The sequence below is a fragment of the Carassius auratus genome, chromosome 18 (assembly GCF_003368295.1).
Source record: "Carassius auratus strain Wakin chromosome 18, ASM336829v1, whole genome shotgun sequence".
Classification (NCBI taxonomy): Eukaryota; Metazoa; Chordata; class Actinopteri; order Cypriniformes; family Cyprinidae; genus Carassius; species Carassius auratus.
Genome location: NC_039260.1, coordinates 11,401,952 through 11,419,318, shown reverse-complemented (window position 1 = coordinate 11,419,318; position 17,367 = coordinate 11,401,952). Strand labels below are relative to the sequence as shown.

At 37.6% G+C, this 17,367-nt stretch overlaps 1 protein-coding gene across 17 annotated transcripts in view; it reads left to right on the top strand.

Moving 5' to 3' along the window:
- Positions 1-3,169: 3,169 nt before the first annotated feature.
- The window catches only part of ryr1b (ryanodine receptor 1b (skeletal)), a 98,094-nt gene continuing 83,896 nt past the window's right edge, over positions 3,170-17,367 (top strand). For all 17 annotated transcript variants that reach the window (XM_026287630.1, XM_026287621.1, XM_026287615.1 and 14 more), the window contains exon 1: positions 3,170-3,484. In XM_026287630.1, the coding sequence (XP_026143415.1) occupies positions 3,437-3,484 (48 nt within the window). In that variant the 5' untranslated portion in view covers positions 3,170-3,436. The remainder of the gene's footprint in view (positions 3,485-17,367) is intronic.

The following is a 17,367-nucleotide window of genomic DNA, read 5'->3' as shown; positions in this document are numbered from 1 at the left end:
TCCATGGTTGAATCCCTCCACGTGCAGCTGGAGCGGGACACTGAAAGGATGCCTTGTTGAGGATGGAGGAGAGGGGAGATGATAGGAAAGACTGCTGGATGTGTGTTCGTGCGTGTGTCTGCATTTAAACTCTGTGGGAACCTGTGCCCGTGTGCGTTTGTGTGTGTGTGTGAGTGTGTTTTCACACAGAGGTGGGATTCTCATACAAGCCAGACGAGGGGGGCTTCTGTCAGTTGAAGGATGGGTGTGAATGAATCATCTGCCATCTTTCAGAATGACACCCTAGAATATCAATTCTGTGAAACGCGGGCCGCCTGTTCTGTAATAAAGAGGACACAGATATGTCTGGGGTTGTTGCAGTTGCTGTTATGTTTTTTTCTGACCTTTTTTTTTCACCACAAATGAACTTGCAAAAGTGCCCTTGCTCATCACTCCACCTTTGTTTACTTCCTCAAAATGGTTAAGCTAATCTAAAACTTTCACATAGTAAGAAGAACTTACAGTCCATAGTTATTTCTGAGAGAATATGTGTTTTTTTTTCAGTAACAGGTGAAGCTAAACTTGTGTTCTCCTGTAAATATATGTATTTTTTCTTGCTCGACCAGTATCTTCAGTAAATTTCTTGCTGCAAATTCTGCAATTGTGATTGCATAACTGAAGAAACCACATAGGCACCCATCATCTGCCTTCAGTTTTTTAGTGCTTAAAATTACTACGGTATCAAAAGAAATTAAAGTGAAATGTCCCTTCAGGTTACTCAATGACTTTAAACAGAAACTGGTTGTATCAAGCCTGAACAGGCTGTTAATTGCTTCATCTGTTAAGTCATTCAGAACACAAAATTCCCATATGCTAGCCACCGTTTGCACCAAAATACCATTGTTACTATGGTCAGGGCAATCATTCTAGGCCCTGTGCACTGAATTTTCTATGGGGCTCCTTCAAAATCACTGAGTGGGGAGTTCGCGATCACAAAATCACATTCATTTTGCAATCGAGGAGGTCCCACAAACCTCCCTCTGGGCACTATGCACTCTGTCACCCATTCTCCCCCATTAGCGACACCCATGACTGTGGCTATTGCTGGTCAAATCTGTGGTAATGTGGCAAACGTTCTTGTAAATATTTATACGACTTATTCACAGTTTTAAAGAGCTCTCACAATGTATATTATGTGCCCTTTTAAATATAATACACTAACACAACTAATTCTTCCACACACTTGTAGGCCTATTAATTTAAAATTGATTTAGGGCAGTACTGTTCAGGTGAGGAGAAAACCAAACAGCTACAAGGTGATTAAAACGGTGAAACACTTCAAATAAATGGTGACCAGTCTCCGCTTTTCATTTAAAAACACGTTGTGAAGCTGGCAATTCGACTACAGAATATGAATACATCAGGCAGCGGTTTATTAAATGGTAGTCTAAATTAGTGTTATTCACCATAGTAACCTAGTTATCTCACATTTAAATAGGCCTATGATGCTGCAAATAACTGTAGGTCTAGCTTCATTGTTATTTCCGGAGTGAGTTTGTGAGAATGTGTGAGAGTTTGTGAGATGCTACGACGCCATCTAGCGGTCGCTTCACTCGACTACAGGGCAGCACGCAGCAAACCTGAGCGAATGCACTCGGCTTCCCGGTCTTCATTACGTGCTGTCTGAGCATGCTCTCTGAAGTGCCAAGAAGACCCCCCGAAATCCATCAGCATCCTTCTTACTCCATACTCAGAGGTAGTTGCAGGTGGACTTAGGAGAGAGGAGGGACACGCTCAGAGATGACACTTGGATGGAGATTTTGGAGGTGAGGAGTGATGCCAGCTGTCATTTTTGTATGTGTGTGTGGCCTGTTTGCGTGTGTGTGTGTGTGTGTGTGATTGTGTGTGTGTGTGTGCGTGTGTGTGTGTGAGAGAGAGAGAGAGAGAGAGAGAGAGTGTGTGTGGTTGGGTGCAGCACATTGACTGTATTTTCCTAGAGTAATTTTAGGGGTGTGTTGCTTATGCAGCTGTCAGACTGTCTAGCCGACTAGTGGTTTCTGTGTGTGTCTATGGATGCAGAACAGGACAATATATGATTGAAAATATACATACCTTGGCTGTCTTATCCATCTGTATTTCTGCTACACATCTATCTATCTATCTATCTATCTATCTATCTATCTATCTATCTATCTATCTATCTATCTATCTATCTATCTATCTATCTATCTATCTATCTATCTATCTATCTATCTAATTGATTGTTTAATTGGCCTGCTGGCTCAGTTCCCTTGTGTTGATTTTTCTTTTATCACTTACATTCCTGTTCCAGACTCACATCATTTAAATGTGATGTTTATACAGTATATTTTATAATTTAACGTAGTTTCATAATTTATACCACTCTTTTATTTCCAAAGGAAGGTTAAGCAAGTAAATGTAATGCTTCAGCATTATAATAAAAAGGAATCATACGGCCTCATCCAAATTATTGTGTTCTAATCATTTGTATCCTAATCTTTCCCAATTATTTTTTTTCTTCACAATTTCATTAATTTTATATTATCATTAATAAATATTATATAATTACATAGTATTTATATACATGTTATGTAATTGTATAAAATGTATATTATATTTATATTTATTAAAATATATTCAAAACATATATATATATATATATATATATATATATATATATATATATATATATATATATATATATATATATATATATATATATTAACAGTACATTCATATTCAAATGTAGTGACTGAAATAAATTCCATTCGGTTTAGCTGTTAATTCGCTGATTGTATTCTGTTTCAGTCACAGAGCGTGCTGAGCACACATATGTACCCAATATATCCGGCTGTGTTCAGCTCACAATAGGACTCCATTTGTCCTCAAGCAGATTACTGTCTGTTTTGCACAAATAATGTCGAAACATATCACAAGTTCAGCAAACTAAACGGATGTCATTGTCTGATTCATTCTGATGTAATTCAGGCTTCTCGTATGGCTGAGTATGCGCGTGTGTGTCTTAGTGTCTTTTCCAGACATCATCACACACAAGCACATTTGCCATTTATAGCTCACTAGACCTGTGGGAGGATCAGTTTTAGGCAAAGGGGGTGGCCCTCTTGTGCAAATATGGTTGCGGTGTGAATGTGTAAGAAGGTAGAGCACCATCCACGAGATCTGAGAGCAAGGAAGCTGAGGGGGAGAGAGAAAGAGAGAGAGAGAGAAAGAGAGAGGAGCAGCTCTGAATCTTCTGTCACTCTCTCTCACTCCACCGTGAGAGCTTCAGGACTCATGCTGTCCTCCAGCACACCCACACACACACACTGAAAGAGAGAGAGAGAGAGAGAGAGAGAAGACACTGAAACACACTGAAGAGAAAACGGAAGGATTTTCTGATTTCTCCTGAGGAGCTGCAAATAACCCTCGGAGAAGGATGGCAGAGGGAGAAGGGGGAGATGAAGAGATACAGTTCCTACGGACGGTAAGTAATGCCTTCTTGACCTATTTTGATTTCATAATAATTCTTTTAATAATGCTTTTTTGGGGGAGTCCCAAAGTTATATCTCAACGTAAGAGTTTTAGCTAGTTATTGCCTGTGCATGATGGATATGTTTGAGTATACAGGGCCAGCATAGACACAGAGGGGGCGCTCATGTTTCCCTTTCAATATTTAAGCTAGTGGTTAAGTAGTAAAATGCAAGATTCGTAAACTTTTTTTTTATGTGGTCCCCATCAATCCTGAACATTTGGTGACATCATTAATGTAGTTAAAGTGTTAGAAATGTCCCTGCATGTGATTGGTGATCTGTTTGTTAGTTTGTTTTTAAGAATGCATGCTCAATAAGGCGCTTAAACCATGATATCATTAGTGAAATTTTGCATGCAAAAATGCAAAAATTAGCAATTTTGGAGTGATGTACTGTGTGAAAATACTTTCAAACAAAGATGTTTTCCAAATTCGCGTGAACATCTTGAACCCTTTGGAAAATCTGTGCAGGGAAATCTCCAAAGGAGTCTCCGATCTTTGTAGATTTCTATCTAAATGGCTGGATTTCGCCAGGGAATCCGAAATTAAATAATGGTAAATGTGATTGCACTGTAACAGATATTTTGTGAACTTCCCCATACACATTTTTGGTCTCATTCATTGGGCTGGTTTGTTGAATTGTTACCGTGATGGGTTTTTTTGTACAATTTTTGATGGACATTTTTGCAAGCCTGGTTCTCACCCTGTCTTTAGTTGACCATTTTGTATGGTGGTCCACGTCTTTTGGCCTGCCCAAGGAGTTGATAGGCTGCCTATCGCCTAGACGTCTCTATCAGGGACATATCCTGTTTTTATTGTTGCTGACTGTGAGCTCATGATGTATGCTGCATTTTTTTCCACTTATTCTTCTAGAAGATTCTGTCATTTGATGGATGGTACGTGAGTGAGTGTGGATAGACAGCGGCTGGTGCATCTGTATGCATCATTAGCTATTTTTACCTCAGGAAAGGAGAGACTTTCAGAACAGGAGTGAAAGACGCAACAAGCGGGCCAGCTCCTTGAGGGGGGACAGCTGGCCTCTGCCCCCACATCTCTCAAACTGAAGTAGAGCGTAAGCGAGCAGCGAACTGCTTAGACACTCTATAGGGCCAGACATACAGTACAGACAAAACCAGAGGTTTGAGGGAAAAGTACAAATGAGAAGAAAATAAAAGAAACAACATGCAGGATTGGAATTCTACAGCAATTGTGGCACTAGGAGATTGAAAGATTGTGAAGAAGAAGGATCAAGTGGATGATTTGGAGCTGAGATTGTCAAAGTTTTTAACCGCTAAGTAAAAAAATATGATTTTTTTTTTTTAATAAACAAAAATAGACATGGGGCTTGGGCCCACTAGGGGGCCTCAGCCAATTTCCAAGAAGGATTTATGAAAACTTAAAAGTAAATATTAATGAAATAGAAAATGTAATTGAAAATATGGATTGACATTTTTTTACTCTTCCAACTTAAACCACAGGCCTTGACATTTTGTTAGAAAATAAATTGGTCCCATTTTTGGCACTAATTCCAAAAAGCACAATATATGAACAGGTTCAGAATCATACTTTATCAAATGTCTTATAGAAGTCCTATAACATCCTAAATCCCCTTGACCGAAGTAAAGTCACTGTACGCACAGACCCATTTTATTTCATTGCTCTTAAAATGGCAGCAACAGTAATATAATGAAAGTGAAAGGTACCAGTGTTCAATAAATAGTTATTTATGTAAGCCATATTTGATTGGTCAAAGTAGGTCCAAGAACAAGTTGCCTTTATGTCTGCAACCGTAGTTTTATGCGTGTATTAATATCTATGTTTTCAACAGACTTCAGCAGATGATTTTGTTAAACTAACTCAATACAAGGCAAAGCCATTAGCTAACACTGCATTTTAAAAGGTAAAATTGTTAAAAAAACCTTCACTTGTAATATTGATTCAGTTCATATAAAACAACAACCTGTGAAAGTGTATCGAATTTCTTCAGGAATTCAAAATTTCACCTGTTTTTTTACATCCAGTGGCTCTGCAATGTTGCGGCATCTTGAAACTCATAGATTTTTATTGAGTGACGACAGATTGTCTGTTCCGAGATGGTAGATATTTAGACGTGTATGGAGCGGTCAAATCTACCTATGCATATCTATGGTTATCAGTTTTATAAATGGATGCAATGGATGCAACATTTCATTGACTTTAGAGACGTCTGTCTGGAAGACCGTCAATCCATTTGTCCAGAGGGATCAGCTGATATCTCATAATACACCCTCATGCCTCTTTTGGGAATGCTAATAAGAGTGTTATGTGGATGACAATGCTGCAGAGAATCCCATTATGATCAAAGGTCAACTTTTTATAATCTTCACGAGACATCAAAACAAAGTCTTACAGCTGTTCTGTGCCCACACATGCGTCAACAGAGATTTGTGTATTGATGTTGCAAAGGAAGGAGTCTTGCGGAAATGAGTCTTTAAAGCTATCACAAGATTTTAAAGTTCTAACACATTATGTCTGGACATTTAGCTCTTTTCATTAAATAAATTATTATTTTCGGTTGTTTTATGGTTGAAGTTTAGTGTCATCTGTCGTGAAGCATGAATTCTTTGTGCGTGTGTGTGTGTGTGTGTGTGTGTGTGTGTGTGTGTGTGTGTTTGTGGTAGAGGTGACCCACCTCGTCCTCTCAAAACTCCCACTTTCACTTTCTGTGTTTTATATCACTGTGAGGACTGAAGAGGTGAGGGATGAGTGGACGGGAGAGAGGAGTACTGTATATGTAGTACACTTCAAAATAGTTTTTTACCCAAATCAGATATGAGAGAACATATTCTGTCAACGTGAATTTGCGGACCCTATTTCACTATACTTATTGTGAACAGTGCATGTTATTTCAAGTCAAATTGAATATTTTCGCTTAAACCTTTAACTAGAACTATTAGAAATTATTTTTGTTGATTGAAATAAAGCTAAAACACATTTAAATATAAAGATTAGATTTGACGTAAACTTAAAAACTTTAATGAAAATAATACAAAATACAAAAAAAAAAGAAATACGATTAAGTTCAAGTACTAAAACAAAACATGAACCAAGCTAAAAAACATATAAAAAAAAACTCAAATGAAAATGAAAACAATTCATCTGATTAATACATACTAGAATATAAATAATAATTGTCTCAATAGAGTCATTTTCCTCTGAAAGAATCTTCAGTCACTCTTTATTTTAAGGTCCAATTTTCTCTCAGAGGGTTAACTAACTATTAAACTATTACTAACTATTCAAGATTTTTGTCTCAATAAACTCCTAATTACTGCTTATTATTAGTTGTGTAGGTCTAGTTGTTAAGTTTAGGTATTGGGCAAGATTAAGGAATCTAAAATATGGTCAGGCATACCATGTGCTTTATAAATAATAATAAACAGCCAATAATATGTTAGTAATATTGATGCTAATAAGCAACTATAGTGATTGAGAATTGTTCCCTAAACCAAAGTGTTACCGAATCTTCTTTTTCCATTTGGAAAATGTAATTATAAGCTAGGCATAGCAATAAATAACCGTTGCTATTTAGGGTTTGTTTAAGCAGACTTCCATTAAAGTCTGGCTCTGGACTTTTCACAACGCAATCAATAAATATAGTAACGATATCCTAAATCCCTTGAAAAGTTCAGGATACAAGAGTTAAATGGGTTACCAACAGGGCATCCAATCTTTTTTTGGGCTTTCTTACTGAAATATGTTTGATTTTCTTTATCTGCATGTATGACAATAACATCATAACAGGTGCAGGTAATGTGAGATTTTCTTTCTATGTATTTCAGAGCTAATGTTGCAGTATTATGTGCTGTGTGGAGAGTGTGTGATTCCTGTAATCCATACAGTGACTCAGCATGTGTGGGTCACTCGAGAGACAACAGTTTTCTGAAGGGCTCAACAGTGTGGGTCCATGGGGGAATCCTTTCACCGAAAGTTTCTTTTTCCTTTTGTCATGCCATGCCTCTCTTTCATGCTAAGAGCTGTGATATAAAAGTAGTGTGACACCCCTATTGCTCTAATAGAGACATCACCCAATCAACGATTTCATGGCAGCATTTTCATGCAGTTCCAGAATCACATGGCATTTACAGCTCAGGTGATTGACTCAAACAAGTGCCCAGGGCCAAAGACGGCATATTTCAAAGGGGGTCCTGCGCCAGCCAAGCAACTGCCGTTGAGATGAAGACAAATGCTAACGGATAGCTTTCTCCAGATTTTACTGTGCTCCTTAAGGGTGTTGAAAATAGAGAGAGAATAGCATCAGTGGTGTTGGAGTGCATTTGAGGGGGTATTCGGGTTCCAGGCTATAACAGCAGTTTCCTTTTATAGTTTCACCACTATAAGCTCCTGAAACTCAGGAGGGAGAGCAAGAGAGTATGTGTCCTACTTCATCTTTGCCTGAATTGTGTGTGTGTGTTGCACATGAAGCATAAAAGCAATTCATCACTTCTGTAATCAATTTTACACTCTTCAAAAGAAGTTTTTTTTTCACACTCTTGAAAATAAAGGTTATATTGTGGGATTATGAAAGGTTCTTTATAATATAAAAAAAGGGAAACCATTAAAATGTTCCTCACATTAAGAAAGAAAACAAGGTTATTTTAGGAAATGATTACTGAAACGTTCTTTGGGGAACCCCTCTCAATCCCTCTCATGGATCCTTTGTTTTTAAAAATATATTGGAAAAAAAAGTTTAGATTTTAAAACTGTTCTTCTCACTAAAGACTGGTTTAGAGGCTGCTGTGGTGTGTTGAGCATTTAAGCATCTCAAATTCTTATTCATATGGATATATAGGGGTTTTCTGCTGTGTTACTCAAAAGTGTTGCAAATTTTCTCCCTAAACACACAAATCTGTGATGATCTGCCTCAGAAATGGGCGGTGAAGAGAGGTGTGAGGTGTGTGTGTGTGTGTGTGTTTGATGGAGGATTAGACCAGGATCTCTTCAGAAGATTCCTCAGCTCTTGAATGTGTAAAGCAGGAGTCTTCCTTAGGCTTATGTTTTGTTTAGCCCACAGATGATCAAATCTACACCTCAGCCCTAACAGACCATCTGTTCACTGACAGCCAGCGTTCATGTGTGCTGTCTTGAGCACATCGTACACAATAAACAGGTGTTCCTTCTGCTGCTCCAATGCCTTTAAAGAGAAGAATTATTTACGTCAGCTAGAAACTTTAACTGGCCCCTGAGTCCATGACTGTACTGTAATGTGTGAAGGAAGATTACTCATGTCATGGCTCAGATTATAATGCAGATGTGCCTGCTTTATACTGTAACTTTTCTCATGTTCCTTATTTGTACGTTTCTTTGGATATAGCAGGATCTGTTAAATGCTTGAATGTAAATGATGATCTTGGCATACTCAAAATGTATCATTGTAGAACGTTATATCTGCTCATTAATATTACATAATTATTGTTTAAGTCATTAGTGAGTCATAATTTCATGATTTTGATTTGTAACAGGAAGTGCTCATTACTTTCATAACTATGTTATGCTCACTCTTAAGTTCAAAAAGGGGATTTTCACAGTGATGCCATGGAAAAAAACAATTTGGGCTCTCCAGAAATTATATATATATATATATATATATATATATATATATATATATATATATATATATATATATATATATTATATACGTATTATATCCGTGTGATATATTGGTTAATAAAAAATGGAGTTCTCATGGAGTGCTCATAAAAACAGTAGGTGAAGGGTTCAGAAATCAATAAACATAATATGACATGAGCAGTGGAGTGACTCAAATATCTACATTATATCAGCACATAAATAAACATTAGTCTTGTCCGCTCACTTTTCAATGAGCATATTATATATGCGATTTAATAAATAAGATTTAATTCTCATGTCTTTGTTTTGGTCCATAGTAATATAACAGAACTAAAAATGCACTTACTCATGTAGGACTTACATTCTTCTTGGAGCACATGATATTTTGAAGACTGCTGGGAACCAGTCTTTGCTTGTTGGATAAACAAATATTCAAGATTAATAGGCTTATGTTATATTCATCTAAACAATGACCCATGAGCACACTTTAGAGCTTCTATGAGTCAAACAGTTTGAAATTCAGTTGGTGAAGTCATGGTTATGACTCACAAAACTGCAGATTTTTCATGTTTAAGAGCTCTAGATGTTGATGAAACTGCGTCAGTGATGAGAACCTTTATAAGTGGCTCTCATGTAGACCCCTGAGACCAAGTATCACGCTTAGTATCACGCTTACAGAATAAGGGGTAAACATTTTTTTGCTTAATCCACCAAACGTTTTCATCACTGTGCCATTAGTCTGTTTTTGATCAAATCAGAAGATGATTTTTTTTTTTAAATAGTTTTATCATATGTTCCACTGTAAATGTAGACTGTTTTCTGTCGTAATCTTAGAAAATCTCAAGTTGTTCCACTTGCTGAGCAAATATATTCTGATACAACAATGCACTTTCTATTTGACCATTTCAGACTGATTGTGTCATTAGACTAGTTTTAAAATCTATTCTTGAAGTGTAATTATGACATCTGTAGGATTGAATGTCTGATTCAATATATTTGTTGGATAAAATTAGTGTTTTTTCTAATACTTCTTTTGTGTGACAGGTTTCAGTGGTTGAAATAGTTGTACGTGGGATATTGCAGTAAATGCATGGTTTTGTGTGTGGCTGTGGGATCAGAGATTATTCTGCCCTGAAAGAGCCTCTGAACTATTTGCCAGTCAGCAGTGGAGGGGAATGTGAGAATGACAGGTGCACTCACCCAAAATAGAGTGGGGGAAGGCCCAAGGCAGAGTGAGAAAGAGAGACACTTGGAGAAGCCTAAAGATGGATGAAATTGGAGGCAATCAGCAAAACATGTTTTGGACCGAACGAACAGCAATAAAGTTTCAAGTGATGTTAATGCTGTATTAATGGCAGAGAGGTGCGTTTATAAGTGTAGGGTTTATGTGTGTGTGGAATAGATTAATAAGCTTCCTGTCAACTAGAGTTATAACTAGAGTGGCCTCATAAAATATTTGGACACTAAAATCATCTTTTAAGATGTATGAATGCCACTGAGTTATATAACATATCAAAACAACTGGAGTTTTTTTTAAAAGTAAGATAAAGTAGCACAAGCCCAGCTTTTCTGGACCAAAATATGCTTGTTAGGTTGTATATGAGGTAATTCTGTTCATAGACAAAGCATATAGAATATTTCTAGTTATCAGATAGTAAAATGTGTTTATATTTAATGCAATAAAATCCCCTTCACCGTAGTCAGTTGTATGTAACAGCAGCAGTGGCTCAGAAAATGGCATTTATTTGTAAATGGCATTTGTTTTGGTATTTTGCATCTGATACCATTACATTTTTGAAGTGTCTAAATACTTTTTGAAGGCACTGTGTAAAAAAAACGTTCTATATACAAACTCGTTCTTTGTATATAGACCCCCTCACCCCATATTGTTTTTATTTAAGACAGTCCACCTATGAACACAGAATTGCTGCCTGTTTCTGCGTGCATTTATGTGGCTGTCAAAATGCTGGCAATCCTTAAAAAGCTGTGAAGTGGGACACTGACAACCGTTTGGTCGTCCTCTTCACCTGCTGTGGTTCTGTCTTCTTGGTAAGTGATATCTCCTTCCTGGAGTGACTGCCTGCATTAAGATCTGCTATCAAATCCCAGTCAACTGAGCTACTGATGTTATGACATTGCACACACGTTCCTCTGAAGCTAGAAATTATAGTCTGCTCTTTAAAGGTGCATGTCTTATTTCTGGAGCTGTAGGAATGATAAGGTTCTGCACGGAGCCACCAAAGACATTTTTGGGGCTTTTCCTCTTTTAACTTTCAAGATATCATTGGACATGCAAAACAAAAAGGTGAATTGGCAAAAAATTATTTTAACCAGATTTCTCAAACAAACTCAAGTTTAGCTAGTGAAGAGAAAGTATTTTATAATCCTCACAGTTCACCCAAAATGAAAATGCTGTCATCATGTATATACTGTACTTGCATGTTGTATAATAAAAGCTATTATTCAAAATTATTATATTGATTTGATTAAAATTCTAAAGATGTTTATTAATACAATGATAATATATAAATAGGCCTATATTTGATTGGTTCTGGCAAAATGAGTCACGATGAGCAAAACTGCAAAAATAAGTTATTTTTCTTTTCTTTTATTTTTAATTCATACATTACATTCTCCATTAAAGACCTTCAGAACACTGTATGATCTGACGTAATCGGATGGAATTTGACTGAGCTACACATTTAGTGTGTTCATTACAAATAAATTGATTATTAAAACTACAAAAGCAATTCAATCAAGAGAAGTAAGTGATTCACTCTTTTCTTTTATCGTTAGTTAAATTATTATTAATGAGATAGTCAGCCAATTTTACGATTTATTCTAATGCAAGGATCTAATATAGGCTTAATTTTACATGTCAGATGTTTTCCCCAACAGTTTCCCAAACGTTCACTTAAGACATAACAGATTATGTTAAGTGAACACTTAAAAAACGTAATTCATTTTGTGTATATGTCTATATTTATAGGGATTGCGCAGTGTCAGATGTGTCTTTTTTTGTGGGCACTTTGAATAAGTATTGGTAAGTTTTGATTGCAAAACAACACAAAGTGTTATTTTCTGATGAAACAATGAGTCAGTGGTGTTTAGTTTTTTGTACCTACACGAGTAAATTATGGCATTTAAAATTTCTGATTCAGCAACTAACACAACTACTGCTTTCAAGACAAATTAAAGCCTTAAAAAACCCACAAGGGTGCATTACTGATGTATTTTATGTCATAGAATAAAACTTATATAAAAAATATCTTGAGTTTGCGTAAACCCTATAGACCCTATTTCAGATTTTTAATCAAAAACCCTTTCAAAAAACCCATTGGCTTTTGGGTGACAGATACGGAAACTTGTTTTCAGCATTTTGGCCTTCAAAGATACATCATCCCTGCAGCACTCGATATAAACCAAGCAAATATGTAATTCTCTTGTGTCGACAGAAAAAAAATAAAAAAACACGTCATCCTATAAATACCACAGTATTTGTATGACCACAGGCAGCCCACCTAGAGAGGAAGTGACATTTTGTATTGGGAAACAGTCGCGGGAGGTCCTGCGTGTAAAGAGTGATGTGCCTTTGTGGTCCAGGTTAGTCGGGGCAGACAAAAGCATTTGAAAAAGGGACAGTCTTTAATGCAGCAACCCCTCCTTCTTCTCCATATCGACCCTTGTTAATCCACCCACACTGTCCCTCCATCTGTCAGTGTCAGTGGTCAGTGATGGCTGGAGTCAGAATGAAAGGATTTGGCTTGATCAGCACACTGGAGGAGAAGGGAAATCCCCACAATGATTCTAATTATAAACTGTGTTGTGTGTTTTGATGGCGCACTTTGCATTTCCTCTTTCACTCACAAAGCTTGTTTGTGCAGTGGCAGCTTGTTTATACAATCCCTTTTAATGAGGCTATGAGGTAGCTTTTAGGTTTGTTACAACATTTTAATTTCTTATGCCACTTTAGTGATGGATAAATGACTGAATTAAACAGAAAGGCAGTTAATTCTGTAAGTCTTGCAGACTGCTAACATAAACGACATCTAACGTTGAATGACAATGAAAGTGAGTGTTTTTGTTTAGAAAACAGATTCTACTATTCTAGGATGTTTATCCATTAATACAGCATTCCAGTTGTGATAGTGATAGTGAAATGGCCCAGTATTGATATTAAACATTGTTTAACCAATAAAATAGAAGACTGGAATGAATTTTGTAGATTATAATAAAAAAATATGATACAAACCACCACCTGTGTGGAATTTCTCTGGCCAGATGAACCAGCAGGTTGTTCCATGCTGCAGCAAAGTCAGATTGTTACTGAGAACTCATCTGTTTCCTGTGGTTTTTTTCCGATGGCCATCTAGGAGACGAGGTCTTCAATGGAGATCTGTCTCTGGGGCTCATGTAGTTAGTTGTTCTTATCTCTGCTAACATTCAGGACTGTAGAGGTCATCTCTAGGTGCTGATCCACCATCTGGGCTGGATACGTACTGGATCCGAGTGACTGCAGTGACCATCTGATCTGGATACAGACTGGATCTGGTGGCTACAGTGACGTCGGAATAAGAAAGATAATAGCGTAAATGCCATTCTTCTAACGATGTGACAAGTACATCAGGTGTTATGGGAAGTGTTCTCGGTTCTGGCTGACCTAATTTATGTAGCCTAACAATCCTTTAATGGATATGAATATTAGAAATGTGTTATTGTGTTGTGTGTAAGCCATGTTAAAGAGATGGGTCTTTAATCTAGATTTAAACTGACAGTGTGTCTGCCTCCCGAACAATGTTTGGTAGATTATTCCAGAGTTGGGAGCTAAATATTAAAATTATCTGGACCTCCCAGATACCATGTGACTAAGCTGGAGGGAAGAGATCCTCCGGTCTGCCGGCTGTTCCTCAGGCAAGCCCACCGGCCACAACATTCCCAAGCCCTCAGGCCATTCCTTAGTCAAGCTTGCTGGCCGCGGCACTCTCCAGCCTGCTGGTGGTTCCGAAGTCAAGCCCACTGACCGCGCTGTTCTCCCTTAACCACAGGAGGATGATGAGGAGAAAAAGACTGTTCTTTACCCTTATCCAAGCCTTATCCAGTGTTGGCTCCAGCCCCAGAGCTTGCTCCAAAGAGGGTTCCAGTCTCCAAGTTTAGCCCAGAGAGGGTTCCAGTCCTTGAGACTAGCACAGAAAGTGCTCAAGTCAGCCCAAGGAGGGCTCAATTCCCCATATCCAGCCCAAGGAGGTCTCAATTCCCCATATCCAGCCCAAGGAGGGCTTTAGTCCCCAGGTCAAGCCCAGGGAGGGCCACTGAATTTTTTTTTTTTTTTTTTTTTTTTTTGTGGTGGGTGAGTTTTTAGTTTTTCTTTTTCTTAGTCCGCGATCTCCCTGTTCTGCCATAACCTCCCGAACTGTCTGCTACATCATGGTTCCCCAAGCTCCCTGTTCTGAAATGGCCTTCTAAACTATCCAATCCATCATGGTGCCCCAAGCTGCCTGCTCTGCCATGGCCTTCTGAGTTCCCTGCTGCACCAAGGCTTTTACTCTGCCTGCTCCGCCATGGCCTCCTAGTCTACCTTCTCCGCCATGGCGGTCCCTCATGTCATCATGTTCATTGTTTTTGAGGTGGTCCCTCATTAGTTTCCGTGCATATTTAAACCATGTGTTTCCTGGGTCCTGCGTGCTGTTTTAATCGTCCTACGTAAGCTTTCCTTAAATGTCAAGAAAGACTGCTAATCCTGATTCTCCTGCTTTCTCCTCGTTCCTCGCTCCTTATTCCTCTTTCCTCACCATAGGCAGGCACACCTTGACAAGTGTTGACAGAATCTGGCTGATATGGTCATACTTCCTAGTTCTAGTAAGAATTCTAGCTGCTGAATTTTGGACCACCTAGAGTTTGTTTATTAAAGGGGTCATGTGATACGATTTAAATGTTTTCTTTCTTTTTGGAGTGTTACAAGTTTTTGGTGCATAAAGAAAATTTGTAAAGTTGCAAAGACTAAAGTCTCAAATCCAAAGAGATATTCTTTATAAAAAATAAGACTCACACCCCCAAAACGGCTCATTCTAACACGTCCCCACATCTCTGTCACTATGTGGAAAGATTTAAATAACGCTGTCCAAATGTTCACGCAAAGAAATAAGGCATACCTTTTATTCTCATTGTAGTATTGTTGATATCCTCTTTGTCATGCCTGGAGGTGATCCGTGCTGGTCGCTGAGGAAACACATCCACTTTGGACTGCGGATTGCCAGATCATCTTTCACCGAAGATGAAGCGGAGTCCAGACTTGGGTCTTCACATGTTGTTGCCACAATCCCAACGGACGCTTCTTCATAGAATCTGCCGGATGCGCCATTCTGTAGCCAGCCCACCTCATAATCAACTATGTATTCCATTCGTTTTTTAAATTGGTATGTTTTGCTGGGCACCAAAGAAATATAGAGCTGAGATTCATCAGCATAAAAGTGAAAGCTAACACCATGTTTCCTGATGATATCTACCAAGGGTTACATGAAAAGTGTGAAAAGTAATGGCCCTAGTACTGAGCCTTGAGGTTCACCATTCTACACTTGTGATCGATATGATACCTCTTCATTCAATGCTACGAATTTATGACAGTCAGATAGGTATGATTTAAACCATGCTAATGCTCTTCCAATAATGGCAACAAAGTTTTCTAGTCTATTCAAAAGAATGATGTGGTTAATAGTTTCAAACACAGTGTTAAGAACCAGTAGCACTAATAGAGAGATACAACCATGATGAGATGATAAGAGCAGGTCATTTGTAACTCTAATGAGAGCAGTCTCAGTACTAGGATAAATTGTAAATCCTAACTGGAAATTCTCATAGATACAGTTTTTTTCTAAGAAGAAATATAATTGTGAGGATACTACCTTTTCTAGTATCTTTCACAGAAAAGGGAGATTCGAGATCGGTCTGTAATTAACTAGTTCTTTGGGGTCAAGTTGTGTGTTTTTTTTTTCTTTTTCTTTTTTTTTTAATGAGAGACTTAACAGCCAGTTTGAAGGTTTTGGGGACATATCCTAAAGACAAGGATTAATTAATGGTAGTCAGAAGAGGATCTATAACTTCTGGAAAAACCTATTTTAGGAGCTTAGATGGAATAGGGTCTAACATACATGTTGTTGGTTTAGATGATTTAACAAGTTTATACTATTCCTCCTCTCTTATAGTAAAGAATGAGTGGAATTGTTCCTCAGGGGATCCATATCTGATGTGATACTGTTGCTGACAGCTGCATGGTTCCAATTTTATATCAAATAGTATTGATCTTGGAAGTAAAATAGTTCATAAGTCATTACTGCTGTGATGTTAGCAAATGTCAACACCTGTTGATGCTTTATTTTTTGTTAATTTAGCCACTTTATTGAATAAATACCTAGGGTTATGGTTTTTTTTTAATTCTAAAAGAAAAGTTTTTAAAGCTTTTCTGTAGGATAGGGTACTTTCCCACCATGCAGTACGAAATACCTGTAGTTTTGTTTTCCTCCAGCTGCACTCCATTTTCTGGGCTTCTCTCTTTAGCGTGTGAGTGTGTTCGTTATACGATTGTGTCAGACTGTTTTCCTTAATCTTCCTTAAGCATAAAGAAGCAACTGTATCTAAGATGCTAGAAAAGAGATAACTCATAGTTTTTGTTACATGATCAAAGTGTTCTGAGCTATTTGGTGTGCTGACGAATTGAGATAGATCAGGAAGATTACTTACAAAGCAGTCTTTTGTGGTAGAAGTGATAGTTCTACCATACCATACTTGTAACAAGGAGTGTAATTTACAGATTAAGCTAAACAGAGTTTGCACAAGACTACATAATGATCTGAGATAAAATCGCTTTGCTGCACTATTTCAACACCATTAACATCAATTCCATGTGACAGTATTAAATCTATTTCTCTAAATCAAATTCTTTAATAAAGTCAGTTTGATGCCCTAGTGGCCTGCATACAGTAGACAGTACAAACAGTATAGGGGATTTATCATTAACACTTCTTTCTCTGGATAATGTTATATGAAGCACCATTACTTCAAACGAGTTATACTTGAAGCCCGTCCTCTGATAAATACTGAAAATATTGTTATAAATTGTAGCAACACCTCCCCCTTTACCTTTAGGACATGGCTCATGTTTAATAATAACATCACGGTGAGGCGGTGGTCATGCTAAATGGCACATATTATTTACAGACTATTCAAATTCAGCA